The sequence below is a fragment of the Geospiza fortis genome, unplaced genomic scaffold (assembly GCF_000277835.1).
Source record: "Geospiza fortis unplaced genomic scaffold, GeoFor_1.0 scaffold173, whole genome shotgun sequence".
Lineage (NCBI taxonomy): Eukaryota > Metazoa > Chordata > Aves > Passeriformes > Thraupidae > Geospiza > Geospiza fortis.
Window position 1 is genome coordinate 4,855,575 of NW_005054334.1, and position 19,214 is coordinate 4,874,788.

The 19,214-nt window shown below is 44.3% G+C and overlaps 2 protein-coding genes across 2 annotated transcripts in view; one reads left to right on the forward strand and one right to left on the reverse strand.

The window, feature by feature from the left end:
• ACO2 (aconitase 2) overlaps positions 1 to 15,622 on the forward strand; it is a 21,373-nt gene extending 5,751 nt beyond the window's left edge. The window contains exons 3-18 of the mRNA XM_014307374.2: positions 542 to 800; positions 2,791 to 2,883; positions 4,786 to 4,944; positions 5,132 to 5,282; positions 6,456 to 6,560; positions 6,822 to 6,913; positions 7,197 to 7,302; positions 8,397 to 8,554; positions 9,598 to 9,671; positions 10,409 to 10,520; positions 10,698 to 10,820; positions 11,023 to 11,178; positions 13,138 to 13,329; positions 14,157 to 14,289; positions 14,595 to 14,716; positions 15,119 to 15,622. Of these exons, the coding sequence (XP_014162849.2) occupies positions 542 to 800; positions 2,791 to 2,883; positions 4,786 to 4,944; positions 5,132 to 5,282; positions 6,456 to 6,560; positions 6,822 to 6,913; positions 7,197 to 7,302; positions 8,397 to 8,554; positions 9,598 to 9,671; positions 10,409 to 10,520; positions 10,698 to 10,820; positions 11,023 to 11,178; positions 13,138 to 13,329; positions 14,157 to 14,289; positions 14,595 to 14,716; positions 15,119 to 15,262 (2,179 nt within the window). The 3' untranslated portion in view covers positions 15,263 to 15,622. The remainder of the gene's footprint in view (positions 1 to 541; positions 801 to 2,790; positions 2,884 to 4,785; positions 4,945 to 5,131; positions 5,283 to 6,455; positions 6,561 to 6,821; positions 6,914 to 7,196; positions 7,303 to 8,396; positions 8,555 to 9,597; positions 9,672 to 10,408; positions 10,521 to 10,697; positions 10,821 to 11,022; positions 11,179 to 13,137; positions 13,330 to 14,156; positions 14,290 to 14,594; positions 14,717 to 15,118) is intronic.
• Positions 15,623 to 16,706: 1,084 nt separating this feature from the next.
• Positions 16,707 to 19,214, reverse strand: part of POLR3H (RNA polymerase III subunit H) — a 6,438-nt gene continuing 3,930 nt past the window's right edge. Inside the window, exons 4-6 of the mRNA XM_005421871.3 lie at positions 18,906 to 18,969; positions 18,070 to 18,277; positions 16,707 to 17,584 (exon numbers count right to left, since the gene is read on the reverse strand). Of these exons, the coding sequence (XP_005421928.1) occupies positions 17,531 to 17,584; positions 18,070 to 18,277; positions 18,906 to 18,969 (326 nt within the window). The 3' untranslated portion in view covers positions 16,707 to 17,530. The remainder of the gene's footprint in view (positions 17,585 to 18,069; positions 18,278 to 18,905; positions 18,970 to 19,214) is intronic.

The window sequence follows — 19,214 nt, forward strand, 5'->3', positions numbered from 1 at the left end:
TACTGTAGCACTGGTTTGCATGACTTGTCCTTCAGTCTTTGTGTCCCTTGTTAAATGTGGTAGTTCTCATTTCAAGTTGTTGTGTTGATTTAGTTACTTCTCAGAAGATATTGCTACATACATAGATTCCTCAGCTGATAGAGCTGCAGAATGAAAGGTCTGAGGTCACGAAGCTCCACTTAGTTGTATTTGCTGTGGGATCTGGTATTTGTGAATTGAGTCTGACCTCTGTCTGACCTCTACATTTGCTGTCTTGAAGTATGACTTGAGAAGTGAGCAGTCAATGTTTCTTTTACAGTATAGGAAGATTAGAAAAGAAAGCATAAAATAACATCGATTTTATATGTTTTTGAACTTTATGAACTGAACCCTTGTTAACCATGTGCCAGTTGATATTTTGGTGCTGTAAGAAGAGCATGGAGGTTTCTCTGTGCTAATAGGTCTTAACAGTCTGAGCAATAGAGGGAAGCATTCTGTTACATGCTTAAAATGGCAAATGTTGAAGTACACAAGATGCAGCTACTAAAATTATTCTCCCCAGGCTTGACCGCCCTCTGACCTTGTCTGAGAAGATTGTATATGGACACCTGGATGACCCAGCAAAGCAGGAGATCGAGCGCGGCAAGACCTATCTGCGCTTACGGCCCGACCGCGTGGCCATGCAGGATGCCACAGCTCAGATGGCAATGCTTCAGTTCATCAGCAGCGGGCTGCCAAAAGTGGCTGTGCCTTCCACCATCCACTGTGATCACCTCATTGAGGCCCAGGCAGGCGGTGAAAAGGATCTTCAGAGAGCCAAGGTCACTATTGCAGAGACATAACTTCTATCTGTTTGAAAATGTCCTTCCAGTTGAAGGATGAGCTTATTTTAAATTTTTTTCCCATAAGGACAGCCAGGAATCAGATATGGTAACAGATTGCCTGTGGTGGTCATCTCTGTAGGTCAGATGCAGTGAAGAAACAGACTAAATGTATTTTTGGGAGTTTTTCACCTCAGATTCATCCATTACATGGTTTAAAGGACCATGAATGTGGGAAGAGCTAGTCTTAAGTTGTTAGTGATGAAAGCCCAGATCCATGTGTATTCTAGAGAAGATATTTTGGCTAAAGAAGAGAAAAAAAAATCATTTCCAAGGGAAAAAAAAAGGAAGTCAGATTACTCTATGTTGCCGTATGGCAGTGTGAAAAACCTAATGAACATATGTCTGCATTGCACTGGTCCCCCACTGTGAGGGGGAGGCAAGTAGTTACTGTCCCAAACCATTTGCTACTGATTATCTGAAGAGCAATAACTGAATCATGTGCAGCTTTCATGGCTCATAGGTATAGTATAAATGTGTGTGAAAGTATGGAGGATGTTGGGTTTTATGTGGGAATTTCAAACTGTTGTTTGTCCAACTGCTGATTCAGTGCCATTTTAAAATTTTCTACTCAACTGTTTTACTGCTTATTCCTCCCCAAATGAGCTTCTGTAATCTATAGACATATTTATCTCTGACCAACATACCACAATGCATCTGCCAAGGAAATCTTGTTACTCCAAGTGGGCTTAGCCAAAGTCCACTGTCAGAGCCAGGAGGAATTGCACCTGGAATGTTGATACCAGAATTTACCAACAGTAAACAGGAGTCAGCTGCATTTTAAGATTTTAGTCCATATCTATTCTCACACAGCACTTGTGGTGTTGAAGTATCTGCTTTTGGCTTTCTTCAGTGGGCCACAATAAAGCAACTTGCATCACTCAGAAGTGATTTGGCGAGTTCTTGCTCTGCTTGTCTCAGTCCTAAGTTGTGCAATTAACAGTTTGAGACTTAACTAAATCAGACAATTTCTTTTCTCCTGTTCACCTCCTGTTTTCCCCTTTCCCCTATTCCTGCATTTATTCTCCATAGTGCAATTATATTTGCTGCAGCCCTGAATTGAGCTGAGTCCCTTCTTTGCCATCCACTCTGAGCAGAGCAAGTAAAGGTCCTGCCTTCTTCTGACTGGCTTCTGCTGCTGCCAGCTGGCACACAATGAATGCTGGCAGGCCAGAGGGTGGTTTGGGTTTTTTGGGGGAGGGATGCACAAACAGAGTGGAGTGACCCAACTCCCAGTGGAAAACAAGGCTTAAAGCGCTGCTGTGGCCTCTTGGGAAACTTCAGCAAATGTGTGCTGACACAATTCTTCAATTATCTTGTTTCCCCTTTCCCTTTATTCTGAAGCTTAGCTGCATGAGAACAGTCTTTAAGAAACTCTCTCCTTCTAGTGCTTATCTTATCTACTCTAGCACTCTTCTGCCAAGAACTGTTAGGATATAATAGTGTCATACTTCCTTGGCAACCATGGTTTTTCTCACAAGCAATTTTCACGGTGTGACCTCCACCAACAATGGTGACAGTGCAGCAAGAAAGACAGCATTGTGTGAATCTCAAAGAGGGGACTTGCTAGAATGACAAATGACACTCACCAACTCCCCTGGCAGTGAACACTTCCAGTTCCATTTCTTAATCTGTGAAAATAAAGCCAGAATATTTATCTAAGGGATTTGAAATGTCTCCAAAGCATCTGTATAGTAAAAAGAACACCCGGTAGAGAAGTAAGGAGGGGCTAGAATGAGTGAGGGAAACAGGTTAAAAAAAACCCTTGAGAATAGAGAAAGTGAGCACAGCATTTTCAAATGTCTTATTGGCAGGGTTTTCCTTAAATTGTGCTGTTTGGAATTAGAAACGAGAAAATTTTTAGTAGAGCTTTTGCTGTATGGAAAAACAAAATGTGGTACTAATGCTCTGTGCTTCGCTGTGTGAATAGGACATAAACCAGGAGGTGTACAACTTTCTGTCAACGGCTGGTGCCAAGTATGGAGTGGGATTCTGGAAACCTGGGTCAGGAATCATTCACCAGGTAAAGTGTGTTTGTTTGCAGTTTTTGAACGTGCAGTGGATCTTTTACCCTAGGGTGGAGAGAGAGCTCAAGTACAAATCTTTAGAGAATTTCTCTGGTTTAGGGAAACAGCTGGCTTTGCTCAAGGCAGGCGAGGTTTCTTACTTGCTCTCTCGCAGTTATCTTGACCACAGTGGAGTTTCTTTTAAAGGTTATTTTGGTCAAACTGTAACCTGATGTATCATTAGGTAGTGCCAACAGCATGCCATGTGAATTACAGAAGCTTGAAATACTTTAACTGCTTGTGGGCTGGCTCCTCCTAGTACAATTGAGACAGTAAGGTGAGGCCATGAAGCTGGCTACATAGGGTTAATGTGAATTGCTTTTGGTTGTAAGGAAAGCAGCCTTAGGAACATACTTTTTTTAGGATTATTATGTATGCATTTAGTTCTATAAAACTCAGAAGAGTATATGAGGACACAACAGAGCAGAATACGTCAAGTACTCAGGAGTGGCAACACATAAGGAGTTGCTAGGTGAATTTGAATAAAATGCAAAACAGTTTCCAAGTCTGAGATTCTCTTGTTATTACACTTGGATCTAAAAAAGAATATGACAGTCCCAAAATAATTTACCACTTGATGAGGCTTTTTGTTTTTTTTAAACAAACACCTCTGTCAGGATGTCCCTAATTTGCTTGTGGTTGGTTTGCTTTGAGTGTCCAGTAGTCATTTTTCATTGTTCCTCTGAGTCTCAGGCAGCAAAAGTTGAAGAGCAGCATGAAGCAAAAGGAGTGGAGAGGAGAATGGATGACTGGTAAGCATCCTGTCAGCAGGGAACTTGTGACCAGATGCAGTCAAGAGCTCTCTGCTATGTTTTCCTAGCTACAAAATGAGTTACTAAGGTTACCTTAACTTAATGTGATGCAACAGATGAACTCTTCAAAAGGTTACGGGAGCACCTTGGGTCATTTGTGTTCCAAAGCCACTTGAAACATCTGTCATGTGGCAACATAGCTCTGTGCTGAGGTTACCAGTCTTCTTGTGGCTGACTTTCTCTGGCTGGAGGAAACTGGTCCTGTCGTATAGCTTCAGGTTCAACTGTGCCAAAGTGAGGCCTTGAGAATGACCTTTCTCACACAAATAGGTTGATGTGGCTACAGGAATTTAAAGCTGAAAGCAAAGCCTTGGTCTTTTTGGTAAAGGACTGCCTTAGTTCTGTTCAGGCTGTTCTGTGATGCATATGCTGTGAGTTCTGTGCTTCCCAGAAAGGCTGTTCCTAGTGCTGGTGTGGCCCATATGCAATGAGAAGTTCATTAGCTTGAGTTCTCTACAGTGTTGCTACTACAGAAATCTCTTTTTTTTTCATTGAGAATGGTTTTGTGGTTTTGTTAGTAGTTGAAGAGTCTTTCATGGAACTGGTAGCATCAGTAAGGGAAGGGCAGTGTCTTGGCGAGAAGTTCCTCTATGTAATTGAGTTTTGGCTGGCAGCATGGATTGAAGGAACCTGTTGGTATTCCACTGCTATGGAACACAAAGGCTGCAGAAGGATAAGTGCACTGACTTGCTCAGCTGTTAACTAAGGGTATGGAGATTATGGAACAGACTCTTGAGGCCTAACAACGGTGTCACCTTAGCAAAAGCCTAAAGAAGGAAAAAGAGGAGATTGTTTTCTAATTTTTTTATTATCCTGCGATGAGCAAGGATCCTGGGGCTGAGACTTGGTACCTTGTTTTGTCATTACATCCTTCACCAGGAGTTTGAAACAAAAGAGATCAAAATTTCCAATCCAACCTGAATATTTTCTTGCTACTGAAATCTGCAAATACAAACTGATCTAAACTCTTGTTTTTGTTTTCTTTCTGCTGTCTTCCCCCTCCTTTCCCACGAAACAAACAAGCAAACAATCCATTTTTATTTTCAGATCATTCTGGAGAACTACTCCTACCCTGGGGTTATGCTGATCGGCACAGACTCACACACCCCCAACGGAGGTGGCCTGGGCGGAATCTGCATTGGTGTGGGTGGAGCTGATGCTGTGGATGTCATGGCAGGAATCCCTTGGGAGCTCAAATGCCCAAAGGTAGGAGCAGAAGGAATATGAAGCTTTGATGCCAAGGGTGAGATACATGATGTGTAAGGAGCATTGATTTTCAAGCACTATGAATATAAGTGTGACAGGAATATACCCCACAGAAGAACTGTATACTGTTACCTTTCTGACAGGGAGTGATGCCAGTATTTTTTCTTCCCTCACTGATGTTGCTCAGGTTATTGGTGTAAAACTGACTGGCAAGCTCTCAGGCTGGAGTTCTCCTAAAGATGTGATCCTGAAAGTGGCTGGCATCCTCACTGTCAAGGGTGGAACGGGCGCCATCATTGAATACCATGGGCCGGGTGTGGATTCAATCTCCTGCACAGGTAAGTCAACACAGATTTCTTATCTGAGTGGATTGTTGGTGGAGCTGGGTGTTGAGCTATCTGTGGAGGCTGGGAAGGGAACTAAACAAGAAGTTCCAAATGTTTTCCCTTAGCCTGGCCCAGCAGTTTGTACATGGCAAATGGGAAGAATGGGGTAACAAGATAGCATTCCCTCTCAGTGATCTCTCTCCAATAAATCTTCTTGTGATTTTGAGAACATGGAATGGTTAATTGTGAAGAATCCTGTAAGATGGTGTGTTAGGATAAGAATAAGGGTGGATGTATTCCAGTGTAAACTTAGAGGGTGGAGATGTCAGCAATAAAGGAATGACATTCATTTCAGCCTAAAATAGGCTGTGAATAGAAAAAAGAAACAGGTTAATGGGAATATATGTGTGACAGCTGCTAAACAAAGAGCAGAGGTTCTGAGACCAGAAGGCAGTTTGTAACACACAGTTTATACTAGCTAATTGTGGATCTTGGGTGCTGAATTTGAACTAGCAAAAATTGTAGTTCTCTGTAATATGCTAGTTAGGACCAAATTACAAGAAATGTCTTCCTTTAGCTTGGTGTGCAGCCTTCAAGCTGGACACTTCTCTCAATTTGCATGACTTGGCTACAACTTGGAATACTTGGTTTACAAACTGAGAGCAATTTGGGATTTTTCTTCTATGAAGTCAGAGGAATTTTATATCTGCTTCTAGCTTGTTAAATATAAAGCAGGAGCTTCTACAGCTTCATTGCTGTGAAAGGAATGGTTGATTCCAGTGCTGTGTTCTGTCACTGGAAGCATTTTATTTAGCCCATTAAATTTCTCACAAATGTCTGGCTCCTCCAGTGAAGAGAAATGAGATGGTAGGGAGGGACAGGACACTCATTGCAGGTAGCAGAGACACTGCTCACTGCTGTAAATTATTTGATGCTCAGTGCAAACAGGAGTTCCTTGTTTTATCAATATCTTCATGTATCAGTGTAACTTTTGGCTCCTTCCACATAGGGGGCTGACCCAGCCATTATGTTGTCAGTGTCCTCTCAGCTGTGTCTTTAGGTTTCTGTGGCTGATGCCCTGATTTCTCTTAGCTTTGCTGTCTTTTGCATGTACTGACTTTTGGAGAATTGAGTGGCCTTGGACTTTCTCATTTGACCTCGTGGTCTCTTCTCCCACTTCTCTAGGAATGGCAACAATCTGCAATATGGGGGCTGAAATTGGAGCTACCACATCGATCTTCCCTTACAATGAACGCATGAAGAAATACTTGGGCAAGACTGGGAGAGCTGGTAAGAGGATTTGGGGATTGAAGTGGACATAGAATATGGGTTCAGATGAAGGTGTATTCTGGGAGCAGTATTCTCCTGCAGTGTTGTCTGATGAGATTTTTGGCCTTGTGTGGTCCTGTAGGTCATCTGCTACAAGCAGGGAGTCTGTAGATGAAATGGCTGGAGAATCACAGTTGACCCCCCTGTGTTTAGTTATTCTAGACTTCTTTTTCTCCTTCATATTTGCTGCACTTTTCAGATCTTCCTTCTTTCTTATTCCAGATATAGCTGCACTAGCAGATGAATTCAAGCAACACTTGGTACCAGATTCTGGTTGTCACTATGACCAGGTGATAGAAATCAACCTCAGTGAGGTAAGGCTTCATTTCTTCTTGCCATTTTGAATGCTGTGATGTGACTCTGCTTTGTGTGACTGAAGATCAAGCTGGGAGTTTGATGCAACACCCCTAGTGCTGTGCTAGAACGTGCAAAATGCATTCAGGTCTGCTTCGCCTACAGCTTGTGCTCCAGTTTTCATGTAGGAGAATCTTAGTTAAACAACTTCCATATAGAGCTGTGAAAGGAATTGATTTGCTGCTGTGTTTTGGGGTTATTCTTTGCTGCTGTGATTTCTGACTTTGTCACTGTTTCTTAAAGCTGAAACCGCATATCAATGGACCTTTCACACCAGACCTGGCGCACCCTGTGTCAGATATTGGTGCTGTGGCAGAAAAGGAGGGCTGGCCTGTTGATATCAGAGTTGGTGGGTAGCATTTGCTCTTTCCTCTGCCTTCGTACTTGTGGCATAAACATTGTTGTCTTGGGATAAGCTGTTGGTCATATAGCTTGGGATCCAGTTTTTTCACTGCTTCTGTATGTCCTTTGACTTTGGTGCAGTGTCGTCTGCTCATGGCCATATAAATTTTCTGGGAAAAGTAGTGACCACATGGCCCAAGTGTGTAGGATGAGATCCAGGATAGTAGGAGGGATTTTAATCTCAAGAGGTAGACCAGGTTTCTTCCATTGGAACATTTGAATGTTTGGATTGACAGGAATGTTACCCACTGAAGATCGTTTTTATTAAAAGTCTGTGGTATAGATTTACCTGTTGCAGAGAGTTGTCAGGAGCATGATTGTCAGCACTCCCAGCAGTTGGCTGTTGAACTCTTGGGACCCAGTAAAGTTAGTACTTGCTGTCCTAAAAAGCAGGCTTGGAAATTTATGTACTTGCTTTTGGGATGGTAGTTTGTGGGCTGACTTCTCAACTGTTGCTCATGGAGTGGAGGAAGGAATGAAAAGAATGAAAATACATTGTAAAGCCATGTCCCAGGTGGGAAGTGTATTATATTATAGTGTTACAAATAGGATACAGTTACAGTAGCTGTAACTGAGAATTTTTATTTTGCTGCTTAGTACCAGAATGCTGTCAGGATGGTACAGCATGTCCTTGTGCGGTCTTCATACTATACTGAAGATGTTTTCTTTTTATCATTTCCTTCATTTCTTGCCATCTTGATTTAAATCTTTTTCTGTCTTTGGGGAACAATACCTCTCTTTGGTTATTTGCTTAACCAAAGTGCAAGTAGGTGACACTCAGGTCTTGTAAAACAGTAACCTAGTCAGATTAGACTAGTGACCGAGTAGTGTGTTCTGACTGTGTAACCTCCGGTGCTGGACAAGGGACTGCTTGTGACCAAACTGTATTGCTGGGAGTGTTGGTACCTGAAATCCTTTCAGATTCCTTATCAACAGAAAAGGTGGTTATCCCTTGTTTGTTCTTCTGGGAGATAGGTCAGGGAGAATCTTCCAAGTACCAGGGCTGCAGTAACCACCCCCCTGTTTGTGTCAACACCACAGGCCTCATTGGCAGCTGCACCAACTCCAGCTATGAGGACATGGGACGCTCTGCAGCGGTGGCAAAACAGGCGCTTGCGCATGGATTGAAGTGCAAATCCAAGTTCACCATCACACCAGGCTCAGAGCAGATCCGTGCCACCATTGAAAGGGACGGTTATGTGAGTATGGCTGCTCTTTGCACTTCCAAACAGAAAGGGTTCAGTTCTTCAGGACAGTACTCAGGGGGCCAAGTTAACTAATGGAAACCTCCTGAACTTTGTCTTCACTTATTGCTGGAGGTGCAATTGTTGATGTAGTAGCTGGTCTTGTGCTGCTGTGCCTGTGGGTCCTGCCATCATCTTGACAGTGTTTTGACCTGATACCTTTACTACCTGGGCATGTAAAAACAGGATTAGAACTGAACAAGGCTGAGGCGGTTGTCAGGAACTGGGGCCCTGAAGAGAGAACAAGAATAGCAAGGGATACCTCATGATGGCCATGGCCGACAAAAGGCTGCAATCCTCTTTTATCCCAATATATAAAGAAAGCATGCCCTTTTGTTGGAAGGTGGTTCCCAATTTAGACCAAATGTATGGCAAAACTCATATTTGCTTTAAAAAGAATGTTTCTGTTGAGGAACTATTACCTACTTTCTTCCTTGTTTTCTGTGCAGAAAATGTTTTAATTAGCTTTACTATTTAGTAAATTTTAGATGCTGTCATAGTGTGAGGACCAAGTCTTTACATATGGATATGTCCAGCCAATGTTTGATGGCTCTTTCAACCAAGTCCTACCTTTCAAGTCATACCTTTCCTTACCAGCTGCCCCCTTCACTGAGTTGTTTGCTGTGTAGACTGAGCAGGCACACATAGTTGCCTGCACTGTTGCCAGTTCTCTCCTTACATGGACAGGAAGTTTATAGAATATTAATCAGACCAGACTGCCCTTCAGTCAAATGTCTGTAAGTAGCTGGATTGCTCAAGTTGAAGCAGGTAGAGAATGGGATCATCATGGCAAGTCATCCTGTGCTCTGCCCCAGTGTTAACTTACAGCCTTACTGGGGTCAAACCCCATGTATTTATAAAAGTCACTCAAAACTGAAACAAGGAAGGGAATTTCCTCAGGCTCAGTGCTTCCTGTTAGTGTCTTCTTCCCCCAAAAGAGCAACCCCAGAAACTCATTCCAGGCATTCTATGGTAACAAAGTTGTTTTCTGCCCTCAGGCAAAAATCCTGCGAGAAGTTGGAGGGCTGGTTCTTGCTAATGCTTGTGGGCCATGCATCGGCCAGTGGGACAGGTAAAATGAAAGATGGACCTCACTCTAGCTCTGTGTCTTTTAGCTTCCAGAATGCTCTGTGAAGCCTGATTTGATTGTAAATACAATGCACTGGTAATTCAATGTTTAAAATGCAATCACTGGTAATTCAATGCACTGGTAATTCAATGTTTAAAAACCAGCTAGCCATAGCTGTCTGGTATGTGCTGGAGGAGGCAAAAAGAAGGACTGTAGATTTATATTGAGCCTTTAGGTGAATGAAGCTGCAGAATGGACACACATTCTGGAGGCTTTTTGTAGAAGGAAAAGAATGGGGAGAAAGATATGTTGTCTCTGAGAGGGTGGACTGAAGTTTGTATGGGCCTTTTAAAATAGGAAAAGTGAATTGGTCCAACTTCAGTCATTGGAGTGTCAGGGAGAATAATTCCCAATAGAAGGGATGGGAGGCACATTTTTATGTTGCTTTATCACAGCTGACCATGGGATATCCAAAGACAATGTGCTTAGTTGATTATTGTTTAGACAGTTCAGCAGTGAACAATAGGGGCTGTGAAAACTACTGCAAGAATCAGTGTTTGACTTGGGTTTGCATTAATTCATTTTGGGTCTGTGCTTAAGGGGGGAAAACATGTACAGGCACTAGCTCCTGTTTCTAAGATAGTGACTGCTGCCTAAACCAAGCTGGGGGATTCTAGTAGTGAGACATCTAGAAGCAATATTCCATTTGGATCTGATGAGCATGTTTGCTTCTCTCACAGGAAGGACATCAAGAAAGGAGAGAAAAATACAATAGTTACGTCCTACAACCGGAATTTCACAGGTCGCAATGATGCCAATCCAGAGACTCACGCATTTGTGACTTCTCCAGAGGTAAGAAACAGCCAGAGGAGGGGCTATGGAATAGTTCAGGGCACCTGCAGAAAAGGCCCAGTGGCCTCGTTTAGTAGCTTTTGGCTGGTGGCTTTGAGACTTGGAGGTAGGACTTTCAGGTGAAGTGATGGGAGGTAGAATATGCCTTTAAATTTGTCTTTTTTTTTTTTCTTTCAGATTGTCACAGCTCTGTCCATTGCTGGCACTCTAAAATTTAACCCTGAGACAGATTACCTGACAGGAGCAGATGGCAAGAAGTTTAAACTAGAAGCACCTGATGCAGATGAGCTGCCCAAACTGGTAACTGCTCTGTCTGGGGGCAGATGGAGGGAAGACCTGACACTAGCAGTGTTTTCTTTATACTGAGGAAACTTACAGGCACTGACCTCTTTCTTGACACATGATGGTAGAGCTAGAATGGGTGCAGTTGCCTGTATTGGCTTATTCTTCACGTGCTGTTGGGGATGGCTGAGGCTGATGATTTTCCTTTCTTCTTTGGAAGGAGTTTGACCCAGGCCAGGACACCTACCAGTACCCTCCCAAGGATGGCAGTGGGCAGCACGTGGATGTGAGCCCCACCAGCCAGCGGCTCCAGCTCCTTGAGCCCTTTGATAAGTGGGATGGCAAGGATCTAGAAGACATGCTGATCCTCATCAAGGTCAGGAACAAAGTGGGGGAGCATCAGCTATGACAGGTCTGCTTGAACAGGGATTTGCACAGCAACTGCTAGAAGCTTTGGATGTGCCTTTGAGATACCTGATTCCCTCCCCTACAACCATGTTGTTCCAGAAAGGGAAGCAAGGAGTCTTCCTTTCTTCCAGGTGTTTCCTTCTGATACTTCTTTCTGTTATAATCAAGTGACTCTTCTCCTTTGGGCTAGTGGTTTGCTAATACCATGCAAAAGCAAGCTTGTTATAGCATGTAGTATGATCCTGTCCAAACCATGCAGTCTGCAGAATTTGTCCCAGTTACAATCTGCAGTAAAAAGGTGGATGGGTTCTTTAATTAGCATCTCTAATACTGACTGTTCTAAGATGTATTTTGTCTGAAATGAGGTTGTTGGGAACTTCTCATCCATCAGTATGCATGTTCTCTTCCCACTTTATAGAAAGAGAAATTACTTCACACTTGTTAAACATTGCAATTTGGTCTTTCAATGGAGACATGGGTTTCTCCTCACTGCCTGAGGTGAGTTAACAGATGGAAACTTCAGCTGATATGGTGAGAGGTTCTGAAATGCAATCCCTTATGAAGTGACCTTTGGGAACATTCCTGATTCTCAGTGACAGAGTTGGATGTACTCCCAAGGGCCATACTGCTGTGCAAAAGTTTTTGACACAGGCAATTCCTTTATAAGCACTTTAGAACTTACCAGTTGGAAGGCCATTATCTCGGGTTGGGAATTCTGTTCTTACAAGCTGAGAAGGCTTATGTGCAGTTTGGAAACTTAGAGGATAACACTTGGCATCTTGTTGAAGTTCCCCAGCAGGGAGGCTGGGCTGTAGCAGGAAGGGCTTAATTACTTTTTGTACCTGAACAACCTCCTGCTGAGGGAAGTGAAAACACAACAGGAGATGTCATGGCTAAGCTAATTTTTGTAATTTACCCTTTGGAAAAAGGATGCTCTTCTTACCTAATGCATGCAGAATGACCACTGTGTTCTGCTTTAATGTCTTGTTTCTGTAACTGATGTGCTTTTCTGGGGTTTATGCCTTTAAAAAGAGATATGATGATCACCTCCTATCTCTTTTGGAAGGGACCACAGAGGGTCATCTGGTCCAACCTCCCTGCTCAAGCAGGGTCATCCCAGAGCATATGGCACAGGATTGTGTCCAGATGGTTCTTGAATATCTCCAGTAAGGGCGACTCCACAGCCTCTCTGAGCAATCTGTTACAGTGTGGTCACTGCACAGTAAAGAAGTTCTTCCTCATGTTCAGGTGGAACTTCCTGTGCCTCAGTTCCTGCTCCATTGCTTTTTGTCCTATTGCTTGGCACCACTGAGCAGTGGATTGCCTGGCTCCACACTCTTGACACCCTCCCTTCAGATACAGATACTGTAAATGAAAGGTCTCCTCTCATTTGTCTCTTCTTGAGGCTGAACAGGAGATGGTCCAGTCCCTTAATCACATTTGTTGCCCTCCCCTGTACCTGCTGTAGAGGCTCCATGTCTCTCTTGTACTGGGGAGCCCAGAACTGGACACAGCACTCCAGAGGGCTGACTAGAGGGACAGGATCACTTGCCTTGACCTGCTAGCAATGCTCTTCCTAATTCAGCCCAGAATACAATTGGCTTTCTTGGCCACCTTGGCACACTGCTGGCTCATGCACTGTTTGTTGTCCACCAGGACCCCCAGGTCTTTCTCTGCAGAGCTGCTTTCTAGCAGCTCGTGCATGGAGTTACTCTTTCTCAGGTGCAGGACCCTGAACTGGCCCTTGCTGAACTTCAGACAGTTCTCTGCCCACCTCTCTAACCTGTTGAGGTCTTTCTGAAGGGCTGCAGAGCCCTCTGGAGTATCAACCACTCATCCCAGTTAATGCTTCACAGTTACAAGTGTTGAGGAAGGATCAAGTACATTAGTCCATCCTGAGACATTCTTCTCTTCTGCTACGCTTTAGGTAAAAGGGAAATGCACCACTGATCACATTTCTGCAGCTGGACCGTGGCTCAAATTCCGTGGCCATCTGGACAACATCTCCAACAACCTGCTCATTGGTGCCATCAACATCGAAAACGGCAAAGCCAACTCTGTGCGCAACGCACTAACCCAGGAGTTTGGCCCCGTCCCAGACACAGCCCGCTACTACAAGGTGAGACCTTCCCCTGACACATCTATTTTAAGAGGATGTTTACACTTTGGGCAGTCTGTGCCAAATAGAAGGATCTCACCCTCCTGCTCTCAAGTAACAGCAGCTGCGAATTCATTCAGCATTGAGGCATTTTCTTGGTACTTTCTCTAATGATTGCAGTTCCTGTAGGAGATTCTGTCCCTACCTGCTATGGGCAAGAGGGAGGAAGATCTCATGACTCAGAGGGGACCAGAGATCGTATACACAAGAGGAAGAACACCTTTAGGCTTTGCATACCTTACAAAGCATGGGTGTCATCAGACTAACTAAATATTGCCTCCTGGAATGCTTCACCTCTGACTAGTCTAATGTTTAAATAAATTATAGTCTTATCCCATTTATTCTTTAACACTAGGTTTCAAATCTCAAGAAATGTCCTTTTACCCTCTGGACAACTTGGCAGTTGTTTCCGATTGGCTCTTTCAGTAGAGAGAAGTTAAAAATTTCCATGTCCCTTCCAGAAGTAGAGCAGAGGTCATGGTTCATGCCAACACTGGTCTGGCATAGCACGATGGAAGGAGGTGTCAGGAAAAGGAAAATACTTGCTCTGGATCCCAAGAGCAATCCTCCTCAGCCCTTGTCAGCAAGGATGGCAGTGCATAACTACGGTGAAGCACTAAACTCCTTTATTTCTCTCCTTTCTCAGAACCCACGGGAGTCTTCTGGGAGAAGGTGTCATAGCATAGCAATGTCAGTGAAGTGCTGAAATTAGATGTGTGGGTGGGTATTTATTGCTAATTCCTCACTTGAGTGGCTGCACAAATGTAAATCTGTGTCTTTTGTCACAGAAAATGGGTATCAAATGGGCAGTTGTTGGGGATGAAAACTATGGTGAGGGATCAAGCCGGGAGCATGCAGCATTGGAGCCACGTCACTTGGGAGGAAGGGTCATCATCACCAAGAGCTTTGCCAGGATCCACGGTGAGTCAGGCTTCCCCTATGGTGTTTGTAAACAGGATGTGTTCAGTTTGAGTGGAAGTGGTGTTTATACCTTGCCCAGGGCTCAACACCTCCAGGCATGAACCCTCCCTGCTGACAGATGGCAAGGTCCCTCCTGTCAGGAGTCCTGTTACATACCTGGTTGGATATGCCACAAACAACGGATATGCTGATTTTGCTACAAAGATAGTAATTGTTGTTGGAATAGTAGTGTGAGCAGCCAGAAGGTAATCGTGCTTCCCTGGAATGGGATGTTAAAAGTGTGGTTGGTGGTTTGTTCTCCACAGAAACCAATCTGAAGAAGCAAGGTCTACTGCCTCTCACTTTTGCTGATCCAGCAGACTATAACAAGATTCATCCTGTGGATAAGCTGAGCATTGTGGGGTTGAAAGATTTTGCACCTGGAAAGGTAACTGTCTGGGTGTTTTGTCATGCACTTGGGGGCAGGGATGTGCCACTGATGGGGATCAGTGGTGAGCTGTGTGCTCGTGAGGCAGCACTGGCACTGATGAGCAGTGCAGCCTGCCAGCCAGGTGAGACACAGTGGGCTGGGACACACAGGGTGGGTCAGAATCAGTGGTGTACTGAACAGTTAAGAGAAACCTTTGTACAGTACTCTGAATTCCTGGACCTGTTGACTTAAGCACGAGTGTTCCCTAGAAGGAACTGCAACTTTTTATTTTAAGATCCACCCTGAGCTGGAATTTTCCCTTTTCAGCCCTTTAACCATGTAGAAATTTTCCTGCGAGAAGCTTCAGATAACCTTGTCCCTTGAAAGAGAAGGGGAAATAAAACTGTCTTCTTCCTTTAGCCTCTGAAATGCATCATCAAGCATCCCAATGGGAGCCAAGAAACAATCATGCTGAACCATACCTTCAATGAGTCGCAGATTGAGTGGTTTCAGGCGGGCAGTGCCCTGAACAGAATGAAGGAGCTGCAGCAGAAATCAAGCTAAGTGCGCACAATGCCCCAGTGCACTGGACTCGATTCAGCTTTGGCATTTTCATGAAAGTGCAATTCCATGCCTACTGTTGGAATAAATGTCTGATCAAATGTAACCATAGCTTCCTTTTTGTTATGGTACTTCCTCTTCACTGACACTATGAAAAGGGAGTGCAGCTAGGCTTACTTTTGTCTTTTAAATTCCCTGGCTTCCTTTTTCTATTTTGGCTCAATTTCAGTTCTCACACAGTTATTTATATTTGGAAATAACCAGCAAAGGTGGGTTTGTCTGCTCAGTTGGTTGTTTTCTGCCCATTCACTTTACTGATGGCTAAAGACTTAAAATGAAAATAAAGAATGTGACCATCTCTTCTGTCATGTGTTATTGTATTCATCATCCTAATCCCTGTCATTGTTTTTGGGAGGGTGGGAAAGAACTTCTAAATCACTGCTATATGGAGTAAAAACCCAAATTGAACAGTAATTCAATGCAGTAAAAAAAGAGTCCTCACAGCTGTCCTAGACTGTTTAGCTCTTGACATTAACCTACTGCCTGTCTAGGGCAACACTGCCGCTATTGCAGCGATGACAAACTTGCAAAGAACGCCTGCTGTATCTGATTTCCCAGCACTGCACACTTAGTTTCCTAAAGCACAACTTACAGCAGGAGATGGATGCTGTGAAGTCTCTCATGAGAACACACACAAAACCACATCGCTACCACTTCGCTTACTCCTGGGAGCCCTGACCCTGTCCAAAAGGAGCTGAGCAAAACCACTACCTGGAGTAGCTGGACTTCTTCCCCTTGCCCTGGCACTACCCCAGAACAGCCTGTATGGAAGCTGCTTACTTGTTTCACCCAAATTTCCAGCTATACAAACAGCTGGGGGGTTTCTGCAAACAGTTATTTCCATCACAGCTAGATGGATGCATGTGTGAGCATTGCTGCTCTGTAGGTGGCATTCAGTAAGCTTATTGTGTGCACAGATGGACCTCAGTCACTATGTGAACCTAAAGAATTCTAGGCTCCCTTTTAATTAGGGCATTGCACCAGGAATAACAGTTGAGAATTAAGGGGTTCTAACGATGCTGCAGGGAGGGCGCTGATGACTCAGGCTTTGTTTTCACAGTTGGAGGTTAAGCAGACCCACTATCCCAGGGAATTACAGCTCCTTCCTGCCAAACGTGGCTGGCTTTGTAATTAAGTGCAACATCACTCTCTTGGCAATGGGCCCTGCATAGATTTTACTCACTGTTTTGTTCCCTCCTTTCCTTGTACTGCTGTCAGGCAGGGTGATGGCAATTGTTTGTCATTGGCTGTGAGCATAGAGCAACGCGTTGGTCTCAAATCTGTCTGCCTTGAAATCCAAGTAGCTAAACTGCAGGAGGCAAGTGTTTTCTTCCTGCTAGGCAGGAAGCTAATAGTTTCCCCACAAATTGTACAGGAAGGCAGGCTGTGTGGTTTTTACTATTTATTCCACTTACAGTATTAAAACCCCCACAAACAAGGATTTAGCTTGCTCAAAGCAGCCTTGGTCACTTCAGTCCATAATTTCATATTTTCAGTCAAGCTCCTCCAAAGTTTTGTTCATTCTGCATAAATACAGCCCACCCAAAAAAGTCATTCCCTTCAGCACAATAAGCAGCCTGTAGTTTTCCACAGTGGTCATCTTCACTAAGCTTGAATTACTTTTGGGTAAACTGTCATTCCTGTTTCTTCTCACTGACTTGGTCCATGGCTGAAGTTCCCATACTTAGCAGAACATCACCACCCCCTCCCCTGCCCTCTCAGCAGCAGCATTTTCCAGGTCTCCAGAGTACCACACCTCTACTAACTCAAGCCTTTCGCTGTCTCTTCTTAAGTTCCTGTCAAGAGAAGGGCAGGTTTCTACTCCTCTGAGATCCAGCTCTCAGCCTAAGGAGTGGTACTTCTTGATAGGTATTCTCTTCTGCCTTTACTCACTAAAGTCAACTCTTTCCTTGATTCAGGCAAGCAAAGACCTCCACAATTTTCCCTCCGGGGCAGGAGACCAAAGCTCCAGCTGAGTTTGTAGCTGCTGTGCTCAAGGCTTTTTGTGCCTGTAAATTCACTTCTGCACATCAGTGAAGGCGTTTCTTGAAAGCAACTGTCTCTCTCTGGCAGCTTGGAAGCTGAAGGGAAAACAGAATGGCAGATCTAATTTCTTATTCAGCTTCAGAGGAGCAGTGAGCACCAGCAGGGTCCCATTATCCCCCAAACATCCACCGGAAAGACTTTCTGTGGAGCAGGCTCTGCTGGCAGCTAACTGTTTGTCCACCACGACAGGAGGCCCAGGCCTGGCTCGCTGATTGATCCCTGTTCATAGAGAGGAGAGCAGAGCATGCAATTGTAAACTGCATAGAGAACAGAGGAAAATGCCTAAAAACACATCATCTTTCCAGTCTAGGTTACAGAACACAGCTGCCACTGGTTCAGATCCACCTTTCTCATGCACTGTACTCAGGTTTTATGCCAGAACACTGCAAGGAAAGACTCTTCAGTTGCCACATAGGCCTTGATGTGTTGCTCCCAGCTCTGTGCTCTTCATGCACACACAGTTTGCCTTACATCAGCTTCCCAGGGAGACCCACCAACAATCACAAAGCGTTCCAGTGAAAACATTAAGGAAACAGAGCAACCACAAGAACAACCTCATTTCTCCCCTTTTCCACTCCTTTCATTTGGTGACTCCACTTCATGGTCAGGTTAAAGCAATCAGTTCCTTGGGAAAGGGGAGCTATTTTAGACATTGAATAAACCACAACACTCACAAAGCTGTAAGAACTAATGCACATAGTTACCACAAGAGTGTAGGGTGCCTCTTTCTTCTGGACTTCTTCTGCAGCATTTGAAGTGGAAGCCTCTGCAGAGCTTGGACCGGTCGGTGATGTATCAACAAACGTCTCATCCACGACTCGGAAGCGGATCTCTTCCCCAATGTCCATGTAAAGGTCATGGGCCCCTTCTTCTGTCTCATATTCCCACACCCACACCTGCTCTGCTTCATCACTGGCCAAGGATTAAGGAGGGAAGCAGCATTCTGCTTGACAGATCACTTTCTGAGAATAAGCTCAATTCAGTTCTGAGAATAGGCTCAATTCAAAGCCTTTTCACAGTTATTTCCCAAACCACAATGTGCCGTCCCAGGTCATTGTCTGCACGGCCCAGGATCCCCATCTTTCTGATTTTCCTGCGTCAAGCTGTATGCTGCTTGTCTACACATCCCCCAAAAACACCCAGCAGCAGAAAAGGCCCCCAGACAAGCAAAACTCCTCAGACCCAAGACAACCTCACCTACCACACTGAAGTGCATCAGACACACATGTATGTAGACATTACATGATGTGGTAAAACCTGCGCTCTATCTTAGGCAGCAGCCATGACTGGAGGCAGGGATTACAGCTGGGCAGGGGACACTGCCATTAATTTCTATCAGCAGGCACAATGATCCTGCAAAACCTAATGAGCGTGAGGGCCTGTCTAGCTACGATAACAGTCTGTGGGCCTTGCCCGACAGAAGGGCTTAGCTTCTGCCGCTGAGCACCTGCATTGTTGCAGTGGTGAATGCCTGTTGGGCCAGCACTGCACAATCCTTTGAAATGAAGTAGTGAAGTTATCAAAGGTGATCAAAGGATACAACTTAGCTGGCTGCTGCAGGGATTCTGGTGGGATGACAATATCATCAAAGAATCCAAGAGAAACTGCGGAGAAAATGATTTGGTTAAGACTGAAACAATTCTTTGCAAATGACGTTCCACAGCAATTCCTAAAATGCATTTCTAGGCTCATTTTCCTTCCTCTCTCAGGAAGGACAGTGAGATTATGCAGGAATTATTCTTTGAGCCACAACGCTCAATTTCAGTTGGCAGCAAAGCAACCACCCAGCTGAAAGTACATACAGCAACAGAGGGCACAGTCTTCGTGCCCGCTGGGAAAGGAAAAGGTT